The sequence below is a fragment of the Trachinotus anak genome, unplaced genomic scaffold (assembly GCF_046630095.1).
Source record: "Trachinotus anak isolate AG129_WGS33_773 ecotype Australia unplaced genomic scaffold, CSIRO_AGI_Tana_v1 ptg000013l, whole genome shotgun sequence".
In the NCBI taxonomy this organism is placed as follows: Eukaryota; Metazoa; Chordata; class Actinopteri; order Carangiformes; family Carangidae; genus Trachinotus; species Trachinotus anak.
Window position 1 is genome coordinate 3,629,298 of NW_027273864.1, and position 26,900 is coordinate 3,656,197.

General features: G+C 41.5%; 1 protein-coding gene across 1 annotated transcript in view; it reads right to left on the bottom strand.

Annotated features, from left to right (window-relative positions):
* Positions 1 to 14,867, bottom strand: part of LOC139630999 (uncharacterized) — a 55,568-nt gene extending 40,701 nt beyond the window's left edge. The window contains exons 1-5 of the mRNA XM_071494912.1: positions 14,459 to 14,867; positions 10,773 to 10,838; positions 7,230 to 7,379; positions 6,130 to 6,249; positions 4,839 to 4,991 (exon numbers count right to left, since the gene is read on the bottom strand). Coding sequence (XP_071351013.1) covers positions 4,839 to 4,991; positions 6,130 to 6,249; positions 7,230 to 7,379; positions 10,773 to 10,838; positions 14,459 to 14,531 — 562 coding nt within the window. The 5' untranslated portion in view covers positions 14,532 to 14,867. The remainder of the gene's footprint in view (positions 1 to 4,838; positions 4,992 to 6,129; positions 6,250 to 7,229; positions 7,380 to 10,772; positions 10,839 to 14,458) is intronic.
* Positions 14,868 to 26,900: the final 12,033 nt, after the last annotated feature.

The following is a 26,900-nucleotide window of genomic DNA, read 5'->3' on the forward strand; positions in this document are numbered from 1 at the left end:
TCAGGACAGAGACCTTATTGGCATCAGTGTTAATTCACTTAGAATTTTAACAAGGTTGTACTGTGGTTTGACCTGAAACCTGATTGAAACATTTCAAAAACATTTTTTTCATTCATAAAACTCTTCTCTCATAAAACAATTTTTTCAAGTGCCTTGCTTAAAAATGATTTACTACAGGTCTGTAATTATTTAAAACTTCATGATCAAGGTTTGGCTTTTTTAGCAGGGGTTTCACAGCTGCGGTTTTATCTGTGTTATCAATATCTCTGACAGTTAAAAATATGATTAAAAATGTTGTACAAAGTGTACTTGGATAGGGTCGAGACAGAAGGTGGAGGATTTGCTCTCTGATACAATCTTACAGAGTTCCACATATGAAATCACTGAGAATTTTGACATGACTGCTGTTTTTTCCTTGAAGTGATTATGTGAACATTTCTAACAATTTCTGCTCTAATGGAGGACATACAGTTTGCTAAGAATCTAGCAAATTAAGTGTCAGGGTTCAACAGTCAAGGGCCAGAGCTCAACAATTGATTGAAAGTTGAGAAAAGTATCTTGGGGTCACTGTCACTCTCTGATATCACCCTGGAGAAGGGGGCTCTTCTTGGAGAGCACATAGCAGAATTAAAGGAAACTATTCGGTTCTTGGAAATGTTGTAGCAGATGACTAGTCCAGATTTTCTGCCTGTCTTTAAGACCAAGAGGGGCACAACTGTATTTGCAATTTAAACAATGTGGCAACTGGATGAGAAAATGACAATTGCATTGGTCTGAAACTGGCAAAGACACCCGTGCTTTGCTTCGAACCAAGTATAAGATTAGTCTTAGTTTTTAATTATCGGCCAGTCTCTGACCTTTTTGTTCTTTTAAAAAAAGTACAGGAAAGAGCAATAGTCACCAGCTTTGGGTTCACTTGTTTAACAGTAATCTTTTTGAACCTTCAGGGCCTGTTACTCCACTGAATGAAAGTAATAAATGATCTCCTGCTTTCTATGGACAACATAGCACATAACATTCCACCTCTGTGCTCCTCTTACTGAATCTCAGTGCAGCTTCTGATATCAGAGGTCGTTGTGGTAATGACCAAGCAACATCAAAATACATCCAGCAATGAGTTATGTGATCTAACCCAATTAAGATGTACTCTGTACTGCAAAATACATAAAATTTTGAATCTATGCACCTAATACATCACCTGTGATCATGTTTAAAGATGGAATTATGTTATTTGAAGTTTATGACCTGATTTGATTAAAGTGTGTATTTTTTTTATTATTATTTTTTTTTAATTGAGTTAGAGAGACTTCTTAGTTCCCATTAGAAGTGGCCTGGCAACAGAACTCGAGGCCTACCAGCATTTGGCAGCCACAAGGGGGCGTTTCATGACACCAATATTTCCAAGGCAATGACTGGTTGTTTTTAGAAAAAGGGGTGGATCTTCCACCAAAGGCTTCCAAAGACTTGGTATAAAAGATATGGTGAAATATGGAGTACCCCAGGGCTCTGTTCTTGGCCCTCTGTTCTTCTCTCTTTACATTTTACCTCTTGGCCAATTTATTTTCAGTCCCTGGATTAATTTTCACTGCTGTGCTGAAGATACCCAGCTGTATCTGCCTGTAGAAGCTGAACCGTTTCATTTTCTGTTCATTCAGATAAAACTGAGATGCTGGTCATTGCTCAGGCTGATATAGACTCCAGTTTGAACTAACATTAACAGTAACCCTTGACAACTGTGATTTGGTAAAGTCTGACAGACGAGAGCCTTGCTGTTATGTCAGGGCTTCCCACAAGGATATGGAGTAGCCAGCCAGTGGGACAAGTGGGCAGCTGGGGAAGTCCAGGGGCATGCCCCACCAGAGAAAAATTTTAGTTGTAAAAGCCCAGATTCAGTTGCCTCTGACATATTCTAACACCACTAGTCCAACATATACAACATTGATCTTAATTATTGTGTATTTTAAGAGTTTGCCTTGTTGATTATAAACATTTAGTGAATTAGAAAATTAGAATGAACATTCACTTTGTTACACACAAAGCAGATGATGGGATAACCAAACCATGGAAGCCACAGATAAAAATAAAACATCCGACATTAGTTTGGTCAATGACAAAATATACAACAGCATTGTGGGACATTTTAAACTGTAAAGTTACAGTGTGAGGCTGAGGCATAGCTACATTTTCTACATATGACAGAGGCCTGTGACTTTGAAAACATTGCCTGTTTTAGTGTGTGTTTGCTGTGTGTCTCAGAGATGGCTCTGCTGTGAAAAGCACAATGTAAATAAAGATATCAATTAATTTGTTCATTCATTAAGCCCAGAAACATATGTGTGGTGTATAGGAGTGCAGCACTTTCTGTGGACTTTCTAATGCTTACTGTGCAATCATTAAGTTGCTGCCTGTTTTTTTCCAGCCCATCTAATGAAGATGTCCCCCGTCTGCACACAATTCAATTCCTCATGTGTTTTGTCTTCAGCTATTTTGCTAATATTGGACAAAAGTTGAAGATGACTCTCCTCTCCCTATTTGGCAGGACACCTCTCAGCTCACCACACACCACAACTTGGACTCGAGTCGCACTTCAGTCACACAGTGACTTGACACTTCACTCAGGCTTGAGCTTTAGGACTCCTGAACAGTTTTTTTTTTTTATTACCTCTGCCAAGGATGTGAAGGAGGTTCACTCATATCTGTTAGTTTATTTGTTAGCAGGATTTAAAAAGTACTGAACCAATTTGCACCAGACTTGCTGGAGTGATGGGGCATGGGCCAGTGAAGAATTTGAATTTTGAATATGAACAGATAAAAATAATTTATTATGACTTTGAATTTGAGTTTTTGTCCATGAAGTCTGATGGAAATCAGATATGTGACCAGTCGGGAGGCATGAGAAGACTCCTGGTTGACTTGGCTGATTGTTGGGCTGCAAGGGAGAGAGGTAGGGAGTGAGAGAGAGCAAGAGGGAGAGAGATTGAAAGCACTGTGTTGTGTTGATCGACACACTGTGATTGTGTGTTGCTGTCATCTCCTTCACGTCTGCCTCCCCAGCAAACGACATTCTGTTCAGTCCTGCAGGAGCAGTACAGCTCCCAGTGAGTCCAGTTTTACAGAAAGTAGGCAAAAGACAACAATAATCTGGTCTGAGTTTACAGGATTACTTTGTATAGCTTCATTTTCTGCTGTTGTTCCAGCAGAAATTCTAACTAGCTAATGAAAGTACTCAAAGTCTGTGTGATTAGCTCAGATCTACAGAATTTCATCACAGAAAGATCCAGTGACAGAAGAAAAACTACTGCAATTAAAATGTGTCTGGTGTTTACTGCTGAGATTTCCCTCCCATAAAAAAACAGCCTCTAGTCCATCTGCACAGCAGGTTATTAGAACCCACAGTTACGTTTTGTGAGGCGACATCTAGTAACTATGACAGGAGCAAAGGGAAAAGTGCTGTGACATAGTTAATAGAGCAGCCTCTCTCATAGTGTGGTCTGCAAACAACCCCTGTTGGTCAGCGAGTAGATTAGTTGAAAAATCTGGTTATAAATTTAATGTTTCTCAAACTGTCTGTGACAGTGACCACAAATGGGACCATGGCACGGGGAAATTACCAGGTATCATACCGCCATATTTCTGGACACGGTGACATCTGTTAGTGACTTTCACAGGTATATTATAAGTATCTCAGTCTGTGACTGTTTCAAGTTTGGTAGAGAGGAGCTGTTTGGAAATGGGACCAAACAGACATTGACTGGGACTTAAGGAACATCATTCTTTGATGGACCAGTCATTTCCAGCCATGTAAGTCCCAGTGTGGCGTGGCTAGACACCACGGGGAGTATGCCCTCTTGGGCAGACAGGATCCAAGCTCCAGCTTTGTTCAAGTGGAGGCCATCTGAACCAAAATGTTCCCCATGTTGCCAGAAGACACTGAATTTGTCAATAAACTTCACGCCATGAGCAACACAGGCAGAGGACAGCCAGGAGTTTAAGCTAAGCTGCTGAAGCGACCCATTCCACATCCAAACTTTGGAATATGTCCAGAAATGTGGGTTCTCTTGGTGTATGGTTTGAGGTGGGGGTTGCTAAGAGCTGGAGGAAGTCATATTTTAATTGACTGCTGTTTGGGAATACCATTGGTCCCAATGTGAATAATAATGTTGTTCACCTCTTGATGGGAATTGATTATGTCTGATACTCTGCCTACAATGTCCATACTTTTGTGCCAGGGAAATGGAAAGTGTGAGCCTGTCTGACTCTCACATTTCCAACAGTTAGTATTGTTGCAGCAGCAGCAGCCCCTGTCTGGATTGAGGACAGCGGCTCAGGTTGAAGGGTCTGTGCAGGTGGGGAGGCCCAGCCCTTGGAAGATTTCCGGAGTTAGTTTTGTTGATTGTTACAACTGTCCAAGAATTGATTAAAAAATGATAGAAAATGAAAAACTTTAAAAGACCAGACAAAAGTTCTCATGATTGATAAAAGTGCCATTCTCAGGCAGGAGCTGCTGCACTTGTTCAGGAGGTTCAACGATTCAACGATCCAGACTTAAAACCTTTACCAGTTAGCACCTTATTCTCTGATGAATCATGGATTGTACTCTTTTTTTACTGTTGTCATCCTGACTGTCAATACTGTCAATCTTACTGTAAACGGTGTAATTTGTGATATTGATTATAAAAATGTACATTTTCACTGTGACAAACAGGAAGTAACATTAATTCACGTTGGTGTCAATTAATTCTTTTGTGGTAAAGTGTTGTAGTTTCAAAGTTCATCCTCACTTGATCTTTTCTGAGGTTGTGCTGCTTTCTCACTATTCAAACTGACAGATCACTCACCTATAGTGTAGATCTCAATGCCGTTGTCTTTCAGTTTCTGTGACGGGATGTTCACCTTTCTGTCTGTGATCAGGACAGCAATTTTACGGGAGTCTGCACGCATCCCCATACCGGGTTTAAAGTTCTCCTGGTTGATGAAGTCCAGAGCCCGACCTGTATGACAGTATTAAAGAAACATTAAAAGACATAGAGTTGTGAAGTTGGGGGAATTAATGCAGTTTCTAACAACTGTGAGAATATCTGGTTCTCTGATAGAGTCACAGATACAAGAAACACATGGACATAAAAACTGAAGGAGAGAAGTCAACTACAACTCCCAAGATGCATTGCAGTAAGAGACATTCAATCACAGAGCTTCAACGTCTGTCATAAGCTGTTTCCATCATTACAATGATTAACAACGAGTAAAAGTTTAGATTTGTGCCTGCAAATCACAGAGTGATTATTTGGTACATATGCAGGGACTCAGTAAAGTATTTACTGGGCGTCCACATGTTAGAGCAAGGGAGTATGGGGATAAGAGGATGACAACTTTGAGTTCTTAACAAGAAAATTGGCAAAATATGGAAACAGTACTGATTCCAAAGTCAAATTATTTTTAAATTCATGAAATATTCATTAAAAAATTACAGTAAAAAGATTTAATATGACATACTATTGTTATTTACACACTAAAGTTATTTTTTAGTTTTACTATATGTTGTTGTGGGAAAACCATCATGTTAAGTTGTGGAGGATGGGTGCTCCCTCACAGCTTTAAATTATGTCTTTAAATCATGTTTTTAAAGACCAGTGATGTATTTGAGATCTGATGTAGGATCCTTATCATGATCCAGTTATTATAAGAACATACTGACTCAGCCGTTTGGTCCCTGTATGTTCCCTGTAATAACTTCATATGTGCTGATCCTTTAAAAAGTACTTTCAGTGTAATTTATTTCTTGGTCTCCCTAAATACAAATGAGTTTCCCCTGAGTCACTGTAGTTTTTCCTTGTATCTGTATGAACCCAGAGAGTATTTCATTGGTGCCCTGTATGTACAGAATATTTACTCTGTCATTTCAAAGCTGTGATCTAAAGTGTTTCTATGCTATAAATACCTGAAGTTATTTTTTGTACAAAATACTGATCACTAACAGCTTCACCTCCTCCACTGATGGACCTAAAGACACAAAGTTAATACACTGTATTTGGCTCCCATTCTGAGCACAGTGGCCAACTGGAGCCTGTGGTTCCACAGCCCCTCCCAGTGTGAACCAGGAGTGGACTGGACAACATGATGGTAAATCACCTGTCCGGGTGTCTCCTTCTCCTTGTCTCAGGTTGGCTATGGCGCTCAGCAGGGATTGTTTGGTTTGGTGGGTGTTCAGGTGCCACATGGTCTCTGGTGCGATGCTGTACTGAGTCAGACCTGCGGAAAACAGTGTATTTGTATGGCACCTTTCAACAACAAGACAACACAAACTGCTTTACAGAAGACATAAAAGGTGTTTAGAAACACAAAAAGAAACACAATATAAAAAGATAAAACAGTTTTTTTTGTTTTATCTCAGTTTAACAGGAGGAACCTTTGGCTCCTCCTCAGTGCCTGGATGGGTTCGTATTCAACCGGTGATAATCGTCTGCAGAAGTGTGTTAAAATTTTCCATGATCTGAACAGGTGGGAGCAGGTAGATGCCTGAGGAACTGCTCATGTTTGTACATTCAGATGTGTCATCATCAGTCGACACAAAGTCGTCTCTGTCCTACAAACAGGATGTAAGGTGTAAAACACCAAGGACACGCTGACCCAGCCCTTCTTTTAAAATAATTAAGATAATAACAAAGATAATAATGTGGATGTTTTTACAATGTTACACAGTGATGTGAATTAAAAATACTTCAAAGAAAGAAAATGCAGATTTGCACTATAGGGTCTCTAATAATCTCAGTAATGCAGATATGCAACAATCTGGTTATTCTTGTTGCTGTTGTCATATTTAGGTCATGATATACTGTCTATAGAAATGTTTCTGTGTATGAAGATTAATGCTTGAATAAACACAGTCAAATCTAATTAATACGATTGTATCTTTGTTATAACCCTAATTTTGTTACATGACAAAAACAACACAACCACAACTACCAACGACCATAAAGAGACACAGTGTGGGGCCCTATATCAGATGAATGGGGGTCCTTTCATCTGTCTGTGCCCAGGGGCCCATTTTCTCCTCATGCATCCATGGTTGTAGCAATGAGCCATTTCTGCAGCTGCAGTAAAAAGGCCACTGAGTGATACTATAGTAAGAAAGCAGGACCTGTACTTGTACTTTCACACTGTGCTGTAAAGATCCAGTACTGCATAAAGAAGCAGTAGTAGTAATAGTACTGAGATAGTAGAAATATTACCAAACTGGAATCTGTCCGGGCCGATGTCAAAGACTCTGACTACGTCAGCAACAAAGGAACGGATGGTTTCAAAGTCTTGTGGGCGGATGTTTCCGGAGTGATCCACCAGCAGCACAATGTCAGTCTTGGCTGTGGATTCACACTGAGCACCTGGAGGGAAAACAGAGGATTATGGGATACGATAAGCAAAACACAGACCTCAATACATCTCAAACCCTCATTTTAATGACATTTCCTCACTTTTATTTCCCTAACATCTTCTCTCAAGCCACTAAAGATGGGAGGAGAGATGCAGGAAAAGGAATGCAAGGAAACATTGATTTGCTCTCTGGCAACTGGAGCTCATGTCCTGGAGCTTGTATATGCGTGCACACACACTGACAAAACTAGTCTGCACACTTACCACTGACTGCACAGGGTTTCTGTGGGTTTGAATATTTTCAGCCTGACAAACATCTGCTCGTTTGTTAAAAGCTGCGTTCTGTATTCAAACTGTGATACTCAGCTCAGTCTAACCTCAGTGTGTCAATGCACTTCACTGCTCACAGGCTAAATACATCCCATATTTAATGATCCTGGTTGTGGTTAAAGTGTGGGTCGGGGTCAGGTGAGGGCTGACGCCACAGACCTGTATCAGTGATGATCACAGAGCTCAGAGATCTTCTTGCCCTGTGGAGATCAGCCAGGTCAGATCTCTTCCTGAGGAGACTCTGGTAGTTCTTCATGGAGCAGGAAGTCCTCAGGGCGTGTTCATCCACTGCTGTTAGTTAGCTAGCTAGCTCAAATGCTAAAAACAAGCCCGGCTATACCAGCACAGACAAACTTGAGGCTTGAAAGGTGTTGATTGCCAGAAGGGTGGTGCACTGCCTCCAACTTTACCACAAGTTTCTGTGTGGAGGAATTGGAAACTGGGAATAAGGGAAGTGGGATGTGCCTGGTGTCTGCAGCATGGAGGTACATGTCAACAGATCAGGGCTTTGGTCAAAAAGTATTTTTTCTTACCAAGGTTATCGTCCATGTGTTATAAATAAAGTTGGTTTAAAACAGAAAATCCTGGTGTCAGAGCAGTCTGATTCTTTTCCTAAGTCCTTATAACCTCTCTTTCACATAAGTTCCTCCCATCCAGTGCGGCTGGCTGCCTGTCTGCACTGGAACCACCTCCTCCCCCCTTTCCCCCCTCCCCTGGAGCAAATTGTCTTGAGTCATTGTGTTGTAAGATGTGGTTATATATGCTTATGTTGCGGAGGTTTTTTTTTCCCGAATCCCACACTGTACCCCTCCCCCCAGGAGTATAGTTTGGGTTCTGTTATTTTTTTCTCCTCTCCTCTCCACTCCCCCCCCCCCCCGCAGCGCAGTCATCCTGTTATATCTGTCTTACTATATGTTGTATGCCCTATGTGTAGACGGGGTAATTGTTGTAATTTCGCTGTAATTGTACTTGTACTGTTACAGTGACAATAAAGCTCGATCATCATCATCATCACCATCATCATGAACTCTCCTTCATGTAAGTCTGTGTGACCTCTCCATCCCCTTTGACCTCAGGACGTTCTCCATGGAGGTAGAGGAGAAGAGGTTTGAGAGGAGATGATTCCTACTGGTCCTGGATTGGATAACACTTATGTCTTGCATTCTTTCGTAGAATATCTATGAAATTGTAATGGAAAATGTTGGTATAACTCATGTGTGCCTATTCAAAACTGTGTAACCAATGGCAGTGTGGATAGTTCTAATGAAATTTTTGAACCTAACCTTTGTACATCCTTTATGGTTGTGTGAAAGACCTCTGTGTGAACTAATGAAGAACACATGTAGACAATATATGTGGATGTTGTGATGAGAGTGTTGTTCATACATTGCGTTGGGGGAGAAGCAAGCAGGTGAAGTCTCAGCACAGAGACAATCCCGTGAGAAAGAGTATCGTATTTTGTCTTTTTCCCATGAGAAAGAGTATCGTATTTTGTCTTTGTGGAATGTGTTTTTGGAACTATAAGACTGTGGCCCTGGGTAACATCTTCAGGCCACTCACTCACTGACTGTACTACTGTTCGGTTGTGTTTGTGTGACTCCATTCATGAATGTTTATTAAACTCAAGAAAGACAGCTGACGCGTGAAGATCTTCTTTTTCAATTATTGAACAAGGTAAAACATTTTTGCCACCACAAAATCAAAGTGCACCGTGGTCACTGGGATATTGAATATTGTGTCCCATAATATATATAAGATATGTGCACAGATTCAGCCGCCTGTATGGTTGAGGTGTGGTTATGTTTTATGGTTTGGGTCACAATAAATCCTCAGCTCTGTGGTCAGATGAAACCAACACTGACTGTCAGTAGGAACCAGGATGTGAACAGTAGACTCTGAAGTCAGACACTGTGTTGACTCATCCAACACCTCCACCTTCATTTTTTAAAATGTGCATAACAAAGACAAGGCAACAATGACAAAAACATAATGATGGATAGGGATGGGAGGTGAGGGTGTAATCAGGGACACTGGTCTGAGGTCCAGGGTCTGACATCATCATCCCTGAAACCACCCAGGACAGGGTGTGCAGAGCATACCTCAGTGCTATTAACATTTTAGTTCATTACCAGCTGTCAAGCAGCTGTAACAACAGAGATCCATATCATTGGACAAACACTTCTGTGATGTCATATCTCAGCTTTGGCTTTATATTAAGCTAAAATGAGCACAACTGTATGAACAAAACAATATATCTCTGGAATGTGTGATGATGTGATGTGCAGAGTGTTCAGCAGGGATCTGATTAAAGTTCAAGGTCCTTCAAGTTCAGTGTCCAATGTGTGTAAGGCTGCAGCCGCCTGTTCCATTGAGACTAGATCCAAGTGTTCCTTCAGCCAGTTCTCCAGGCGAGAGCAGGTGGGTCCCCTCACTGTCCACTGCCTGAGTATTGTCCTTTCCAAAGAGAGACATGCTCGTCCAGTCAAGTGTGTGGGAGTAGTGGGAATCAATTCTCCATATCAATGGATCACTTTGATTCCCAAAGTCTCACATTATCAACCCAAAATGGTTTTACTGCTGACAGTGACACAATAGGTGTATTAGTGTACCTGTGCCACCAAAGCCATGCCAACATACATTCGGAGCACTTGAATTCATTTTATTTAACCTCTGTGTAGTTATATATGATCCAAATAATATTTTTAACTTGAGGACTTTGTATCTCACACAATTTGATCAGTAATTTAAACGCTGCCAAAATCTTTTGCCATTGCTCTGTGGTGAAAGATGTTTTAAGATCTTTTTCCTACTGTGACTTTATGACAGTACAATTATTAGTGTTGTGGGATAGTAATTTATAAAATTTAGAGGCAGTACTTCTTCCATTGATTGCTTCTTTTAAATTATAATCCATTGTCCCTTTATGGTTTAACATAACACCCATATTCATATAATTCTTCAATAATATATTGGAGTTGTATATATTGAAATAAATTTGTATCATCTAAAATTTTTTTTTGCCTTTTCAGGTCATTGAATTCTACAATACTTCCATCAGCTATCAACTGACTCACCTCCACCTTCATTGACGTCATGTTCTCTGTTACCTGTTGACTGGTGGTTTCCTTCAGCCCGAAGTCCTGAGCAGAAAATCACAAACATCCACATGAAGCAGCATTTTGATTGGAGCAGAACTGTCACCTAAACACACTCTCTCACACACATCACTCACACACTGAAAACACACATGGATCATGTGACCAGGTCACCTGTGCACTGCACAAAGCTAAAAGCACAGGTACAATCTGACTGTGACATCTGTGTCAGCACATACATGTGGTGGAAACCTGCTGTGTTGAACTTGTGTATTTCAGATAAAGTTAATTATTTGCTGTGTTATATCCATATATTTAACTCAGTTCATTTTAGAGATTAAATCTACTTATTCTCTCAATGAAAGAAATGTGTGCTCCACTCATCTAGTTAAAACACAGGTCCTGAGTGTCCTTGCATCCAGCACCAGAATTACATTGCAGAAGAACAAACAGTAGCCACTCTGTCTAGCCATCCTGTGCATGTTATGATAAATATGTGAGGCCAAGGTAAAGTTTGTTACTATATATCTGAGTGTATTTCCTTGTATTCTTCAGTCTTGGACTCTGCAGAGACAAACTCGGGTCTTTATGTGAATAAAGGATCTTTAAACTTGGACCCTCTTCTCCAGGTGATTTTTCCACCACACTCACATGTGAAAGTCACAGACATGTAGATTTTGTGTGTGAAAATGAAAATGTACAGTTTGTAGTTTTTCTGATGCAGAACAGTGAAAATGAGTGTCAGAGCTGAAGACCTAGAGAGGAAAACTACACATGATCAACATTTGGTCCTATTTTAACATCAGAACATTGTCTCTATCAGGAACAACAACCTTGTGTTACACAGTTTGTATAGTGTGTGAGTCCACTGGCTTTATTTGTGTGGTGGCTGTTTAATAAGGGACAAAGTCAACACTTGTCTCTCTGCAAGTTTAATCCCTGGTGACTGAAGAATTAGATCAACCTTCCCACTGAGACTGGACATGGGCAAAATATTTGCATGCAAGCAGAGGGAGGATCAGACTGTGTCCGATCACCTCACCAGACTCACAAGGTCCACAGCACACAGTGGCCTTCAAAGACCAGCTGCCACAGGGGGACTCAATCCTGTCACCCCATGGGAAGCTCAACTACAAGACAGCTTCATGAACGGCATGACACCAGAGATCAGAGAAATGGTAAAGAGCAACTGTGTCACCTGGGAAACTGAAACCAGGGCACCGTTAACAGCAACCGCTGATGGAAAAAGCCTCACTGCAAAAGATAAAGTCGAGCGTACACCCGAAGCAGGAAGAGCAAGTGTAGGTGGTGGAAAAACTAAACTTCACTGTCAATGACAAACAGAAAAACTCCTCAGTATCAGTCCCTCCTGCTCTGCTCTCCACCAACTCATGCAATGACTGTTTTCACAGATAAAATTCTGAGGATAAGACAAACTGTGTGTAACTCCATCTCAGGCTAAACTATGATGCCACCTGTGCCTCCACAAAGACTACTTTGGCTAATATGGTGCGTTTCCACCTTCTAGATTCTGCAGCCTTGACAGATATTGATCAAAGCCTTAGGCCTACTACTTGCTGCCTCGACACTCTGTTCACAAACTTTTTTAAAGATGTCTTTAACTGCACAGCATCAGATGTACCACATATACTTAACGTATCTCTTCAGTTAGGCCTTTTTCCAAAGGCCCTGAGGGCTTATTAAACCTCTTCTAAAAATGTGTCATGTCTGACCATGTCATGGTCCACCTGATTCCCACATACAGGCAGAAACTAAAATTGTGTAAACCTGTTGTTTACAAGAACCTCCAAGAACCTCCAACTGCACCAATCACCAAAACAAATTCCTTGTATGTGGAAACATACTTGGCAATAAAACTGATTCTGATTCAGATTCTGATTCTGATGTGGTGCCTCAGTTAGAAATAACTACAGGCCCATATCAAACCTTCTTTTTTTAGGAAATATGATAGACTGTTTTTCAGCAACTCAATGCTTTTCTGGTATAAAACAATCCCTTCAATACATTTCAGTCTGGATTCAGACCATACCACAGCTCTGAGACTGCATTTGTTAATGTTTTAAATGACACTCAGTGATACATCAGAAACTTCAGTCCTGATATTACTGGATCTCATTGGTTCAAATCATATTTACAACATAGGGACTACTTTATGTCAGTTGGAAATTATGAATCTGAATGAATAAGAATCACACGTGGAGCCCCTCAAGGGTCCATTCTCTTCTATTCAACAAGAAGAAAAAGTAAAAGTCAGTGCTAACCTTGAATCCATGACACTAAAACCTATAAATCAAGCCAGAAATCTAGGTGTGGTTATAGACTTGGACTTAAATTACAAAACCAGCCTACTACCATCTGAAAATCATTGCTAGAATGAAAGGATTTCTGTCCAAACAGAAAAACGTATTCATGCATTTATTTTCAGCAGGACTGACTATTGTAACGGTGTCTTCACAGGTCTTAGTCAAAAATCACGCAGACAGCTGCAGCTCATCCAGAATGCTGTTGCTAGAGTCCTCACTGACACCAAGACAGTGGAGCTTTGAACTGAACCCACCAGGTACAGTACATGGACTGCGTCTATACGTCTCCAGTCTTATCAATCCACTTTACATCGTTTACCACATTCATAAAGATTCACACCCACACACACTGGTGGCACAACCATTGGGGCAATTTGGGTTTGACAAGTGAACTGGAGGAGCCAGGGACTGAACCACCGGCCTTCTGATTAGAGGATGACCCCTCCGCCTCCTGAGCCACAGCGGCCCCAATAAAGTGCAGCAGAGCTCGTCACGTTAAGTTGTGAGATGTGACAGCTCAGAAACAGCAGCAAAACAAGCAGCTCCATCCATCCAGTTATATTTATTATTGCCTACGCTATATTTCCACTGCACCACAGCTCAGAGGGAAATACTTTGTACTTCACTACATTTATTTGACAGCTGGAGTTACTTTACAGATGAAGAGCTTTTAAAATATGTTGCACTGTAAAATATTACTGCTCAATGTTATTTAAAATGTAGCCAAAATTGATTTGTCTTTTTTTTTAAACGAGCTGTTTTCATAAATGATTATTTTTAATGGAAAAAAGTCAAACATTTCAGCTTCTTAATGTTTGTCTTTGACAAACAGTGAAGGTGTGAAGTTATTTGAAGACGTCACTCAGAGCTCTGGGTCACAACAATTCTCACTTTTTTCTACAAAACAAACTATCAATGAATTAATCAACAAATTATCAGCAGATTAATCCAGAAAGCCCTGAATGAAACAGAAAAAAAGAGCTACACTTCAACCAATTGCTAAAACATTAATGCTTATATACACACATACATACACTGATATACACTCTGTTTATATATGAGACCAGAGCAGCTCAACTTTTACAAAATATAACCACAGATTTTTCATAAGAATTCTAATATTTCCTGATGGTATTTTGTAAAATATTAGGGCTGAACGTCATGATTATTTTCATTATCAATTCAGCTGCCAATCACTTTCTTCATTGATCGATCAACACTGGACAGTCAGACTCTGTTTTACTGCTCGTTTCCTGTCACTAAAGCTTTGTAGTTTAATTCAGTGTTTGCCCTCTGAGGTTCTGAACCTGTCTCACATCTTTCATCAAAGTAGAGTCCTACCTGAGCTCCACAGCAGCAGCAGCAGCACCAGCAGGTGACCCATGACCAGGTAGACGTCTGTCTCCGTTCCCATCTGTCCTCTGACTGATGGACTTGTCCTGTCCTCCTCTGTTCACCACATGTCCTGTTTACACCTTTTATTTCCTCATCAGCAAACTGATCAGCAGCTTCTCAGAACAGAAACTGATGATTAATGATAGATTAAAAACTGAGTTCACAGAATTTCTCTAACCACATTTTCAGATATGGGCATCACACAGTTCACATCGAACCCCTCAGTATCCTGTGTTTTACTGATTAACACAAGACATCCATGTGACAGTGGGTAGAGATGTGTCCTACAGGGTTTGTTTTTCCTCCTCTCACAGTCCATATAAACTCGTGCTGTACAGCCTAATTGTTGTTATAGGGAGTCCTTCACAGATTCATCATGTGGCTCCTGTAACACAGTCAGACTCATGATAGTAGGTTTAAAATAAAGGATTCGGATCCATGCAGCAGTCAGATATTCTGGGCTAAATGCTAAAATCACGCTAATATGCGACAGTGACTCTGCTGACATGATTAGCAGTTATAATGTTGACCTGTGTCAGATAAATGCAGATGAGGTACTCAGTCTGCTCAGACCTCACACTTCCTCTCATCACACCCATAACTCAGTTAAATGTGAACACACGGACCTGAAACCATTAGTTTTTACATTCAGTGTGAATAAACATCCATAAATAGAAACAAGAGGTTCCTCCTCTCTGCAGAACTTCATTGAGAATCATCCTGTTTTTAAGTTTCCTTCAGCATCATAGTGATCCAGTCTGAACATCATGATACACTGCAGACAGCAGCTGACCCAGTTGATCACAGCTTATTCAGCTGATCAGCTGCTGTTAATGAGACAGTTTGAATGGAAACAGAAAAAATGTGACCCATGTTGAAGACCTGGATAGAAACAGCATCATCCTTGTTTTGTTGTGTAGATCAGTGTAGACCTGGTTCCGATCTTGGAGCAGACCCCACACTGTGACACACATTTGACTCAGGGCCTCTCCCTCAGGATCATGTAATCATGCAGGACCCACCTTAGATCATATTTTACTTTACTGTTCTGTCAGATTTGGAAATAACTGAACTATTAAACCAAGTGACATTCACCAAGCCTCAGGATGCTGGGGCCCCTGCAGGTCTGAGGCCCACTTTGTCTGGTTGTTAATCTGGCCCAGGGGCCAGGGGCCTCACAAGAGTGAAGTGAATGTCTGAGTTGTTCCTCGACACCAGCTTCTGTCTGATGCAGGTTTCTGATGGTTCTAGTCAGTCAGTGTGAAACTAGTAACATCAGGATCTGGTTTATGAGTTTGTCGGACCACGACTCCTCAGAGTGATTTACAGCAGAGACACAACAGTAACACACCCACGTGTATGAAGTTAAATAAGTGGACATGAACTACAGAACAAGGGCAGTTTCATCAGAGGACACAGAGAAACATGATAACCAGGCTGATGTTACAGCACAAGTTACGCAACTGCAGCAGGAGCCAATTTCCCTGATGTGATCAGACACACACACACACACACACACACATACACACACACACACACACACACACAACCACACACACACACACACACACACACATAGTTAGGATGACACTACAAGCTGACAGGATGAGTGACTGGTGGCTTCTTGATAAAAAAGAAATTTATTAGTTAAATTCATGTAAAATCAACTCCTCTGAAGGTCACAGGAGCAAACACGTCCAAAAATATCAGGTTGTGTTTAGAGCATCATTTCTCCTCAGTGGTTTGAGACAGAGACATATTGTTTATACCTGTTAAACTAGAGGATCAGAGCTTTCAGACGAGCTCCTGTTTGACTGTGTGAGTCATTTACTTCCATCAGTGAACTGTATGAGAAACTGTATGTGATTAGAAAATAGTGCACAGTAGAAGTTAATGAATCAAATACTACTGTGAACTGTTTTACTCATTTCAACACAGAGAAAGTGAAGAAGAAGAAAACTCCTCTCTGGAGCAGGAGATGTCAGGTGTCTGTCTAAGGTCTGAGAACAGAAGGTCTGAGGACAGAGGAGAGACGGTCCAAGAAAGGGTCTGAGGACAGACAGTCTGAAAACAAGGGGTTTGAGGACAGACAAGAGAGGGTCCAAGCAAGGGTCTGAGGACAGAGGATCTGAGAACAGAGGGTCTTGTCTGAGGACAGAGGGTCTGGGAACAGAGGGTCTGGGGACAGAAGGTCTGAAGCCAGAGGGTCTGGTTTGAAGACAAAGGGCCTGAGGAATGAAGGTCTGAGGAAAGATGAGAGAGGGTCCGAGAAAGGGTCTTGCGACATCAGGGAAGGGTTGGGAGCATAGACTGTATATAAAAATGGACGTTGACGCTGGGTCCGGAAAATGAAGCCAATGCGGAAGTGCCTTAAACCTGCATTCTATCGAATGACCATCAGAGGGCGACACCACTGGTTGCAAAAAGAAGTCTGATTGTATGGAAGTCTATAAGAAAATGACCCTACTTCTCACCTGGTTTATGACCCCAGTAAACGTTTTCATAATGAGTTTATGGTCTCAATCGCTAGTTTTCACGTCTTCTTCAATACAACACGATGTTCATTTTTTAAATTATAGTCCCATTTAATTTAAAATAGACGATAAAGTATGATTGACACATTTTGGCTTGTCAATCAAGAGCAGTCCCTTTTAACTATTAACTATTAAAAGTACTTTAACAATTCGTAATAAAGTTTACCTCGACTTATGGAAAATGACTTCAGATTCAGCAGCGCTGCGTAGCCTAAAGATTGATGCCGTTGTCAGGTCGACAGTTTAGGTGGGCATGCATAGTGACCTCGGCTCTTAGGTCAGCACCACCCCTCGCTCCTCCTCAGCTCCACCCTCTTCTCCAAATATGGTTTCTTCTGGTTTCAAAAAATCAAGATGGCAGCGGCCAAATTGCAAACTCGAGGCTTCAAAACGGCAATTCGCAAACCAATGGGTGACGTCACGGTGGGTTGCCACTTGGTTGGGAGCTAAAACTGCTAATCTAACTGTTGTTCCAGATTTTTTTTTTACCAGCAGCTCAAGTGTCCACAGACATGCCCTCCCCCCAACACACGGACCAGGGGATTAAAACTGGTAGAAAGACCAAATAAAGCAGTGTCACCCTAAAAATCATTGATTCACTGATGTTGTATGGTTCACAATGTTCACAAAGGTTTCAACAACAACAAATAGCCACAGAGGCAATTCACATGAGTGGGTGTGGTCAAAAGTATGATGTCACAGGGATCCTGCTGATTACCTTTATATCAGGTTGCGGTTGAAACCAAAGGAAGTCAGCAAAAGAGAGGATTTCAGGTTCACCTTGGCTTCTGTTTCATATGTAGCCAGGTGAACTGGGGTAACAGTGCTTTTTGTGTATTTGTTTGGTGATAAGGGAGTAAGATAGGTTACTGTCACTTTAAGACCAGCGACTGCAAATCTCGCGAGAACTTGGAAGTCCCATGATACCTGACAGACCCGCGAAATATTGCTGACCGTGAAGCTAGCGCCTGCTATGGTGTGTAATTGTCAACTGTGAGGATATAAACATACTGAAAAACAGTAAATCACAGAGCGAACAATTAGCAGAGTCAGTAGAGTGTTACAGAGCTAACAAGCTGGTGTGTGACGAGTAAACGCACTTTGTCAGTAGGAGCATATCGTCAGGTGCATGTGTGCGCTGTCTCCATTCTGCTTAGAACAGAGCTGAGTGGCAGATCAGTGTAAGTGACACAATGAATGATAAAAGTCCTTGTTATGGCATCATATATTGTTTAATTCACTAAAAAGTGTGATTTTGTATATTGATGCACATTACAGAGGGGAGAAAGAGGAGTGTTTGTATGCTGTGTGAAACGAGGCTGTATACTTTCCACTGGGCGTGATTGAGTTTATGATTTACATGTCAAAAAGAAGTTATTTAAGTTCATGTAGGATCAGTTGTAATAACATGTTTGAGTGCTGAAAATATATCTTTCTGCTTACTTACGTAATTTCTCTGTAATTGATGGGGGTAGTGATGTGGCTGAGTGTCTTATTTTCTGTTTATGTAGGAAAGCAGCCACTATTGTTGTTTGTCTGTGTTTAGTGAAGGTTAAACTTCACAAAATCAACTTTGCTGAGAGGAAAAGCAGTGTTTTGGTTTCTTATTTTTTTTATTTGAATGTGTTTCATACCACCCTCAAAATTATAAAATTAATGCTGTGTTCTGGCTGAGTACAGTCAGGGAATAAAAGAACCCACGAAAAATATTTCTCTGTGTCTGGTCCTCTCTTATGACCTGGCCACACATATTTCTTGAGTTTATTATGTATTTATTTTATCCTGTATCAGGCAGCAGTCATGTGCATAGTGTGTATGTGAATATTGATAATGTTAAATTGTAAATATATTGGCTAAATGTATTGTGGGAGTGGTCATGTGCCCTCGATTGTAGGACTGAGCTGGTAGAGACCGAGCATCACCCTCAGGTCTGAAACCTGAAGCATCGACTGTGAAGAGCTAAAAGCTGCAGTTCCTCTAATGACCACTAGAGTCTGGCCCCAACAGTGAGTCAGTCCCCATAGACTCCCATGTTAAAATGTCCAACTTAACAACAGAAATAAACTTGTTTACAGCCTGGTACAAATACTGTTTTGGTCTCTATAATTAATTTGACAAAGGTACGGGCTGAATTTTATATAACTCACATGTTTACATTTAATTATGGACTAAAGGTATGGAGAATTGAGGGCGTGGCCTCTTTGAGTGACAGGTGGGTGAACATATGATCGCCACAAAGCGACATACACTGAAGTCTCAGCTCCACACATACCCCAACTCTTTGACCTTATTTGGATTAGCAGGGAGTTAGGAGTGGAGTCAGGCACTGCCAAGATGACGACGGTGGAGCAGCTTACTCAGAAACCTGTAGGTAGCATACATCTTTATTGACAGTCTGTATTTGAGACTCCAGGTGTGTGATGAGGCAGCACTGAGGGTCAGGTTGCTGCTGCATGCTTTTAAGACTTGAACATGTTTTTGGACACAAGTAAAAATAAAAAGCCTTGCAGTAAAAAAACAACCTGCTTGTCTGATGCTGTTCTGTCCTCCACACCTCACACCTCAACCTGTCTGTGATGACTCACCACTGCCACCAATAACACCTGTCAATCATATGTAAGTGACTGATCAGACTGCTGCAGGTGATGATCATAGACCACCTCTGTCAGGCTGATCAGGTCTACAGGTAAACCCAGTCTCAGTGTGTGTCCACATGAGCCCACCTTTGCAGAAGTACATGTAGAGGAGCAGAGTGCCTCCAATGACAGAGGCGACCAACAGCAGACTGACGATGGCGGTGACAGCGATCAGAGTGACAGCACTGTAGAGCAGCTGAGATGGAGCTGCAGGGACAGGGAGCGGTCAGGTCCACACAACAAAGAGCTAAGGTCACAGAGTGATGATGAGACACAGGTAAAGTGACCTCAGCTTGAAGAATCAGTGTCACTGATCCGTTGCAGGGCCAGGTGTAGAGGTGGTGGTCCACCTGGCAGATGAGGTGAATCTCTCCAGCCTTCAGGGCGGAGGAGTGCAGGGTGATGCCAATGCGGATGCTGTAGGTGTTGTCCGGGTTGTGAATGGCCAATCCCGGTGCAGACACAGGACAGGTGGCTGATGCCTGCATGGACGGTGCGGGAGCCATTTGGATGGCCAGCCAGGGGCGAGTCTAGAATATTTTTGATGGGGGGCCAGGCTGGGACACGGACTCAGAGAAAGGTGGCACATGTAAATAACATCTATAAAGTAAAAAAGCAAAATTACAGCTGTATAATCTGAGTAATAATGAACTGCACATTATTCATGGACAAATTGTTTGTTCATGTGAAAGAGATGCAAAATAAGCAACTTGACATGTGATATGAATGTTAATAATAAATAATTTACATTGGTAGGACATAGCCTCTGGTAGATGCGAGGCAACAACAAATAAAGTGTTTACATTTATGACAATTATTAGAATTATTAGAATGAGGTTTTTCACCAAATGCAGTTGTCCATAGGAGAGAACATCTTCAATGACAACAGCTTTAAAACTTTAGCTTCTCTTATGACTGTTTGTGTCTAGATGGGGCCACGACTCTCCTCCATAGCTGAGGTACCCAGGGTCTTGTAGATGAGGGGTTAGAAGAAAAGCATAAACTAAAAAAAAATAAAAATAAAAAATCTTCAATCTTGTTGATGAGGATGAGCTAAGTAGAGGAAAGACAAAGTACATGTAATATAAATTAGGTTAGAGCATGTGACACTACAGATTTTGGTGTCCAATAGAATCTTCACACATGAATGTTGAGACTATAGTTTACCCTTATATGTAGTAAGGTGTGGTAAAATGTTGCAGCCATGTAAGACCTGGGAATATGTACCCTCTCTCAGACAAGACATCTTCCCATCAGTGTGGCTCTGTTTTGATTCACATGCTGACTGTGTGCTGTGTGACAATCATCATTTTCTCCAAGCTTATAAAAAACACTTCTGAGACATCTGAACTCCTGATGATTGTCTTTTTCACCAGCTCACAAGATTCCCACATCCTTCTGACATACAGACCTTGATTTACAGAAAACTCACTGGACAGTGACAGCTTCTACTTATTCCTCTCATCCCTGCCATGCCTTGCTGTTTATCTGCTGCTTGTTCTTTCCCTGTGTGTCTACTGTCTGTCCTTAAAGAAATAACAATGCTTATTGTTCAGTCACTTAGTCAGGCCACAAAATAATGTGTTTCCTAAAGCTGAAACTTATTTGCCTATTCTTAACACAAATATCACGTTTGGTTGTATAATAAATTAAACATTAACAGTAAATATCCTCTCAAACAGACATGTTAACAAAGTCAGTAATTGACAGGATGATGCTCTGTTTGAGTGATATCTTTGCCAAGGTTTTTCTATGAATTTCTATGAATATTGATTTTTTTTTAATTACACAAGTTTCATTTTGCTAATTTGCTAGCATGGCATGGTGTGTTCACCATCAGTTCATTAAGGAAAATGTATTTTTTCCAGGACTTAACCTGAGTAATGTAATGTTCAATAATCAGTCTCGTGAACTTTATAGGAGACATAGAGACATACGAGAACATGCATGAACAGCAACTTCCCTGAAAAACACCTCACATGCGCACGCACGTGCTTCTGAGGCACGTTATATACATAGGCTAAACGCGAGTCTGATCACTGCGCAGCATCAACTAGTCCTTACAGACTCCCTACATTACACCTTCCCTCCTTCGAGTAACTAAAGAAATGTTTAGGTAAACAAATCAGATTTGGACAATGTAATTAAAGACAATACTAACCAATGAACTCCTGTATAAACATGCCATTAAACAGAGCTGAGAAATAATACTCGCTATTGGCATTGTAAACATTTTATACAGTTTTTTCAGATTGCTTTAGTGCTTGGAAGGTGAGTTATTTCTTTACTCAAAACAATAATGTGAACTTGAACTAGCAAACAATAGCAACTAGCAATCTATGCGCTAACTGCAGAGTCTTTTAGGTGAGATGGTTTCTGCACCACTTTTGATATTGTGCCAATTGTTGGATCGGCAGCCAGTGCCTGTGTGGTTGTGTGCTCATCTTGTTTTTGTTGTTTTCCACTGACTATTTCCTCACCCTCCTCAAGCTCAGACTCACAACAGAGTCACATGCTTTGAGCAGAGGCAGTGGTCAACTGGAGCGGCGTCTGTCATAGTGGCGTTTATGGGCTGCCTTGGCTCTGGAATCAGTTGCTTTCACCAGATCTCTGGCCACTGAGGAAAGAGCTTTTCCTCAAGTGTGGGGATGGGGGTCCATATCTGACAGCCTAGCTTCAATTGGGCTGGACTATATCCTGTTGCCTGGATGGGGGTAGCTCTGTAGCTGAGAAGGGCAAGTGATGGGTCTTTCTGTTCCAAAATGTACTTGGCTGTTCTCACAGCTCTTTCAGCAGTACCATTAGACTAGGGGGAAATGTGGGCTTGTCGTGATGTGATGGAAGTCATAGGCTTTTGCAAAGTGCTGAAACTGTTGCCCACAGAATTGTGGTCCATTATCAGTCACAAGGGTAGTGGGGCATCCCTACCTTGCAAAGATGGTGCTGAGGCGAGACCTCACTGTGGCGCCCATCTGGTAGGTGGGCAAGCTCAATATATCTGGAGAGGTAATCCACTACCACAAGGTAATTTCTTTTGTCCACTTCGCAGATATTGGCAGCCACTGGCAAGGGGGTCGTCAAGAGCGGCTCTCTGTTAAGCAGGTTTTGCCAACTTGTAATATTTACAGTGCTCGGTCCACTTTTTACAGGGCGTTGCCGATACTTAATACCTGGCCACCAGATGCTCTGGTGGCCAGGTATTAACTTAACTATGCCCATGTGACCATCATGCAGCCATTCCACTATCTCTGACCTCAGGCATTTAGGGAATGACGATTCTGTCACCTTAGAGAAGCAGGTTGTCTCATGTGGAGAGAGAGTCTTTCATTGGGTAATATGGCTTGACACTGTCTGGCACTTTGGATGCATATTTTGGCCAGCCATTTCTCACAAAGTGCATCACGTCCTGTAGGGGGTCATCCTTTGTGTGATTTTCTACCTCATCCAGACGTGAGCTTGACATCGGCCATGCTGACTGTGCGGCCTCCTCCAAAGCCTTTATGTCATCTGACAGTTCAGCTTTTGCGTTGAATTTCATCATTCTCAGGAGTAGTCGCTGACAATGAAGTGGCGCAGAATCAATGTCCTTGACGTTGAAGAGTGGAACCAATGGCTTGTGGTCGGATTGGATAATGAGGCCATCCAGGCCGTGCAGGTATTTTGAGAACTTTTCATATGCCCAGACCACAACCAGACACTCCTTTTCGATCTGTGCATATCTTGTTTCCGTGTCAGTCAGGGTACAAGAACTACGGCCAGCTGCCTAAGCTCTTTGGAAGATTTCTGGGGCACTTGAGATGCCAAATGGAAGGCGGTGGAAGAAATACCTTCCGAATGGTGTGATGAAAGTAGGGAGTATGACACTGTCTTTGTCCAGTTGAATTTGCCAAAATCCTGTAGCAGCATCTAACACACTTGAACCAGCCAGCTTGTCCTGAGTGGGCAAAATGTATTTTTCATCAACCCCACACTTGACCAACCTGTTCAGCTCTTCCTTCCCCTTCATCCTTCACAGTGCCAAAATCTGTATTCCCCCACACTTACACCTGCACTCCTCTTTGTCTGTATGGTTGCAATCCTGTACCTGTGGGACCTCCATTTCTATTCGGGCCAGAGCTTTGCCCGGTTTACTTCTGACACCATGTAATGTTAATTATCAGTCTCTTGATCTTTAATAGGAGGCATAGAGACATACATTAACATACATGAACTGCAACTTCCCTGAAAAACACCTTGTGTGCAGATGCACATGCTTCCTGTGCAGGGGCGTTGCAAGACCTAAGACTCAACTGGGGACACAGGACACATCTTGAATGTATGCCACTATAGGAAGCATGTCAATCGAAATATCTTTTCATACTTGTGTGGATTGTCTGGTATCTGGCAACATAAATATCATGATAGTGGGATAGCCTACTGTATGTCTTAGCAATAATTTGTAAAAATATATAATGTAATGACATAACTACGTAATGTCAGCTACATTAGAACATCAGTCCAAAGTTGGAGACAAATTGTTGCTGTAATTTGCTGTTGCTGTAATTTCCAAACCGTATGACTTGAGAAGGCAAAAGGCACAGATGAAAACTTTATACCATTTGAAACGGTAGGGACTGCTGTTTATTTTGGTGTATGGTTTGTTGTGTTAACTCAGGAGTTAGTGACGTATTGTGCTGACAAGAACAGGTGTGGAGATGGACACAGAGCTGTATGCAGAATATGATTAAATTTGATGTGAATTCATTAATGTTAACTTTATTGCAAACTGTTTATCACAGCAACTAGTTGGTAGCACAGTTGGGAAGCTCAAGTCATGTGGTTTCACGTGATATCTGCACGTTAATTGTGTGATGAGTATTCTGCCAACAATTTGATAGAGATGAATGGGTGCGGTTTGGATGCATCGGTCGTATACAGTTATTCCTCAGTGCCAAAGACATGTTACTTAAGATACTGTTTCTGAAATGTGATCAGGAAATTTTACTGGGGCACAGCAGATATCTACTGGGGCATGTGCCCCAGTAAAATGGGTCTGGCGACAGCAACCACAACCACAACAATAAGAGGGATGGATGCAGGTGTCAGGACATGTGCATAAAATAAATTACAAATATTTTGGCAAACATTAAAGCACTGTAATGTGTTAGTTTTGGTTTCAAGAACAATTCTACTTGTGGACAATCAAAACTGACAAACCCAACAACCTATCTCATTCTAACTCTGATAGGGGGGGGGCAATAAGATTATAAGGGTGGCCTGTGCCATGCCCAGCCACCCCTTTGGCCCCACCCATGCAGCCAGCTTGTCTGGGCAAAAACCTGCGATGTCAAACTGTATGGTCTTCTCCTATCCCTCTGTCAATGCCACCTCCTCTGGGAGTGACTTACATGGCTGGAAATGACTGGTTCACCAAAGAATGATGTTCCTTAAGTCCCAGTCCATGTCTGTTTGGTCCCATTTCCAAACAGCTCCTCTCTACCACTTAAAACAGTAACAGACCAAGGTACTTGTAATATACCTGTGAAAGTCACTAACAGATGTCACCGTGTCCAGAAATATGGCGGTATGATACCTGGTAATTTCCCCGTGCCATGGTCCCATTTGTGGTCACTGTCACAGACAGTTTGAGAAACACTAAATTTACAATATGATCTTTCAGCTGACCATCAGGGGTTCTTTGCACACCACACTTTGAGAGAGGCTGCTCTATAAACTACGTCACAGCAGTGGTTCATAATAACCTGCTGTGAAGATGAACTAGAGGATTGTTTTTTATGGGAGGGAAGTCTCAGCAGTAAATATAAGATATGTTTTAATTGCAGTAGTTTTTCTTCTTTCACTGGATCTTTCTTTAATAAAATTCTGTAGATCTGAGCTAATCACACAGACTTAGAGTACTTTCATACAAAGTAATCCTGTAAACTCAGACCAGATTCTTGTTGTCTTTTGCCTACTTTCTGTAAAACTGGACTCACTGGGAGCTGTACTGCTCCTGCAGGACTGAACAGAATGTAGTTTGCTGGGGAGGCAGACGTGAGGGAGATGACCGCAACACTCAATCGCAGTGTGTCGATCAACACAGTGCTTTCAATCTCTCTCGCTCTTGCTCTCTCTCACTCCCTACCTCTCTCCCTTGCAGCCCAACAATCAGCCAAGTCCACCAGGAGTCTTCTCATGCCTCCCAATTGGTCACATATCTGACTTAAACCAGACTTCATAGACAAAAACTCAAATTCAAAGTCACAATAAATTATTTGTATTTGCTCAAATTCAAATTCATATCCGGCCCTTGCCCCATCGCCCCACCAAGTCTGGTGCAAATTGGTTCAGTACTTTTTAATCCTGCTAACAAATAAACAAAAACAAACAGGATGCTGATGGCTGAAGCTGATGCTGATGTTGATTCTGATGCCGATGGTGATGGCATTATCTGTGGATCTGTTTGCACAGCAGGCAAACTGATGTGTCAAAGGGGGGAGCTAGGCTGGCTCTGCTTTCTTTCAACTTGTCAACTGTGTCATGTGATAATATGAAAGTGTTGTTTGTGCACTGTCTGCACAGAGATCGACAGTTGAGCAGTGGCACAGTCAGTGCTGTTTATTGAAGCAGCAGCGTTCTCTGTTGTTTGCACAGAAAAGTGAAAAAGCTTACAGCACCTGGTACTCCCATGCGGTCTTCCATCCAAGTACTAACCAGGCCTGACCCTGCTTAGCTTCCGGGATCGGATGATTTTTTTTTTTTTTGCTCTTTTATTAGGTTTATCAAAAAGTTTAAAATACATTTAACTTACATGTTTAAATAACACATACATAATTACAAAATGATAAAGATAAACAATAATAATTAATAAGAAAGCAATAGAAAATAATAGAATTATTCAACACATAATTCACAAAACTAAAAAACTGAAACATAGCACGAATAAATATTGTACATTTATCTACAACAACAAAAGGGTCAAATATCAACAGTGCACACCCAATGACAGTCACCAAGAACACCTCATTATTTTCAATGCAAATTCTAATTCATTTTTTTCTTTAATTTTTACCAGTGCTGCACGATTTACACCTCTGTTTACCAATGACACCAATCCAAAAAAATCACACACTCTCTCTGGTTTCCTAACTCGTGTCTGTATCGGCGTTTAACCGACCCTTGACAGCTCTGGGCGGGCAATGAACCGCAGATCCGGGACTTTGAACGAGTTGTCAGGTT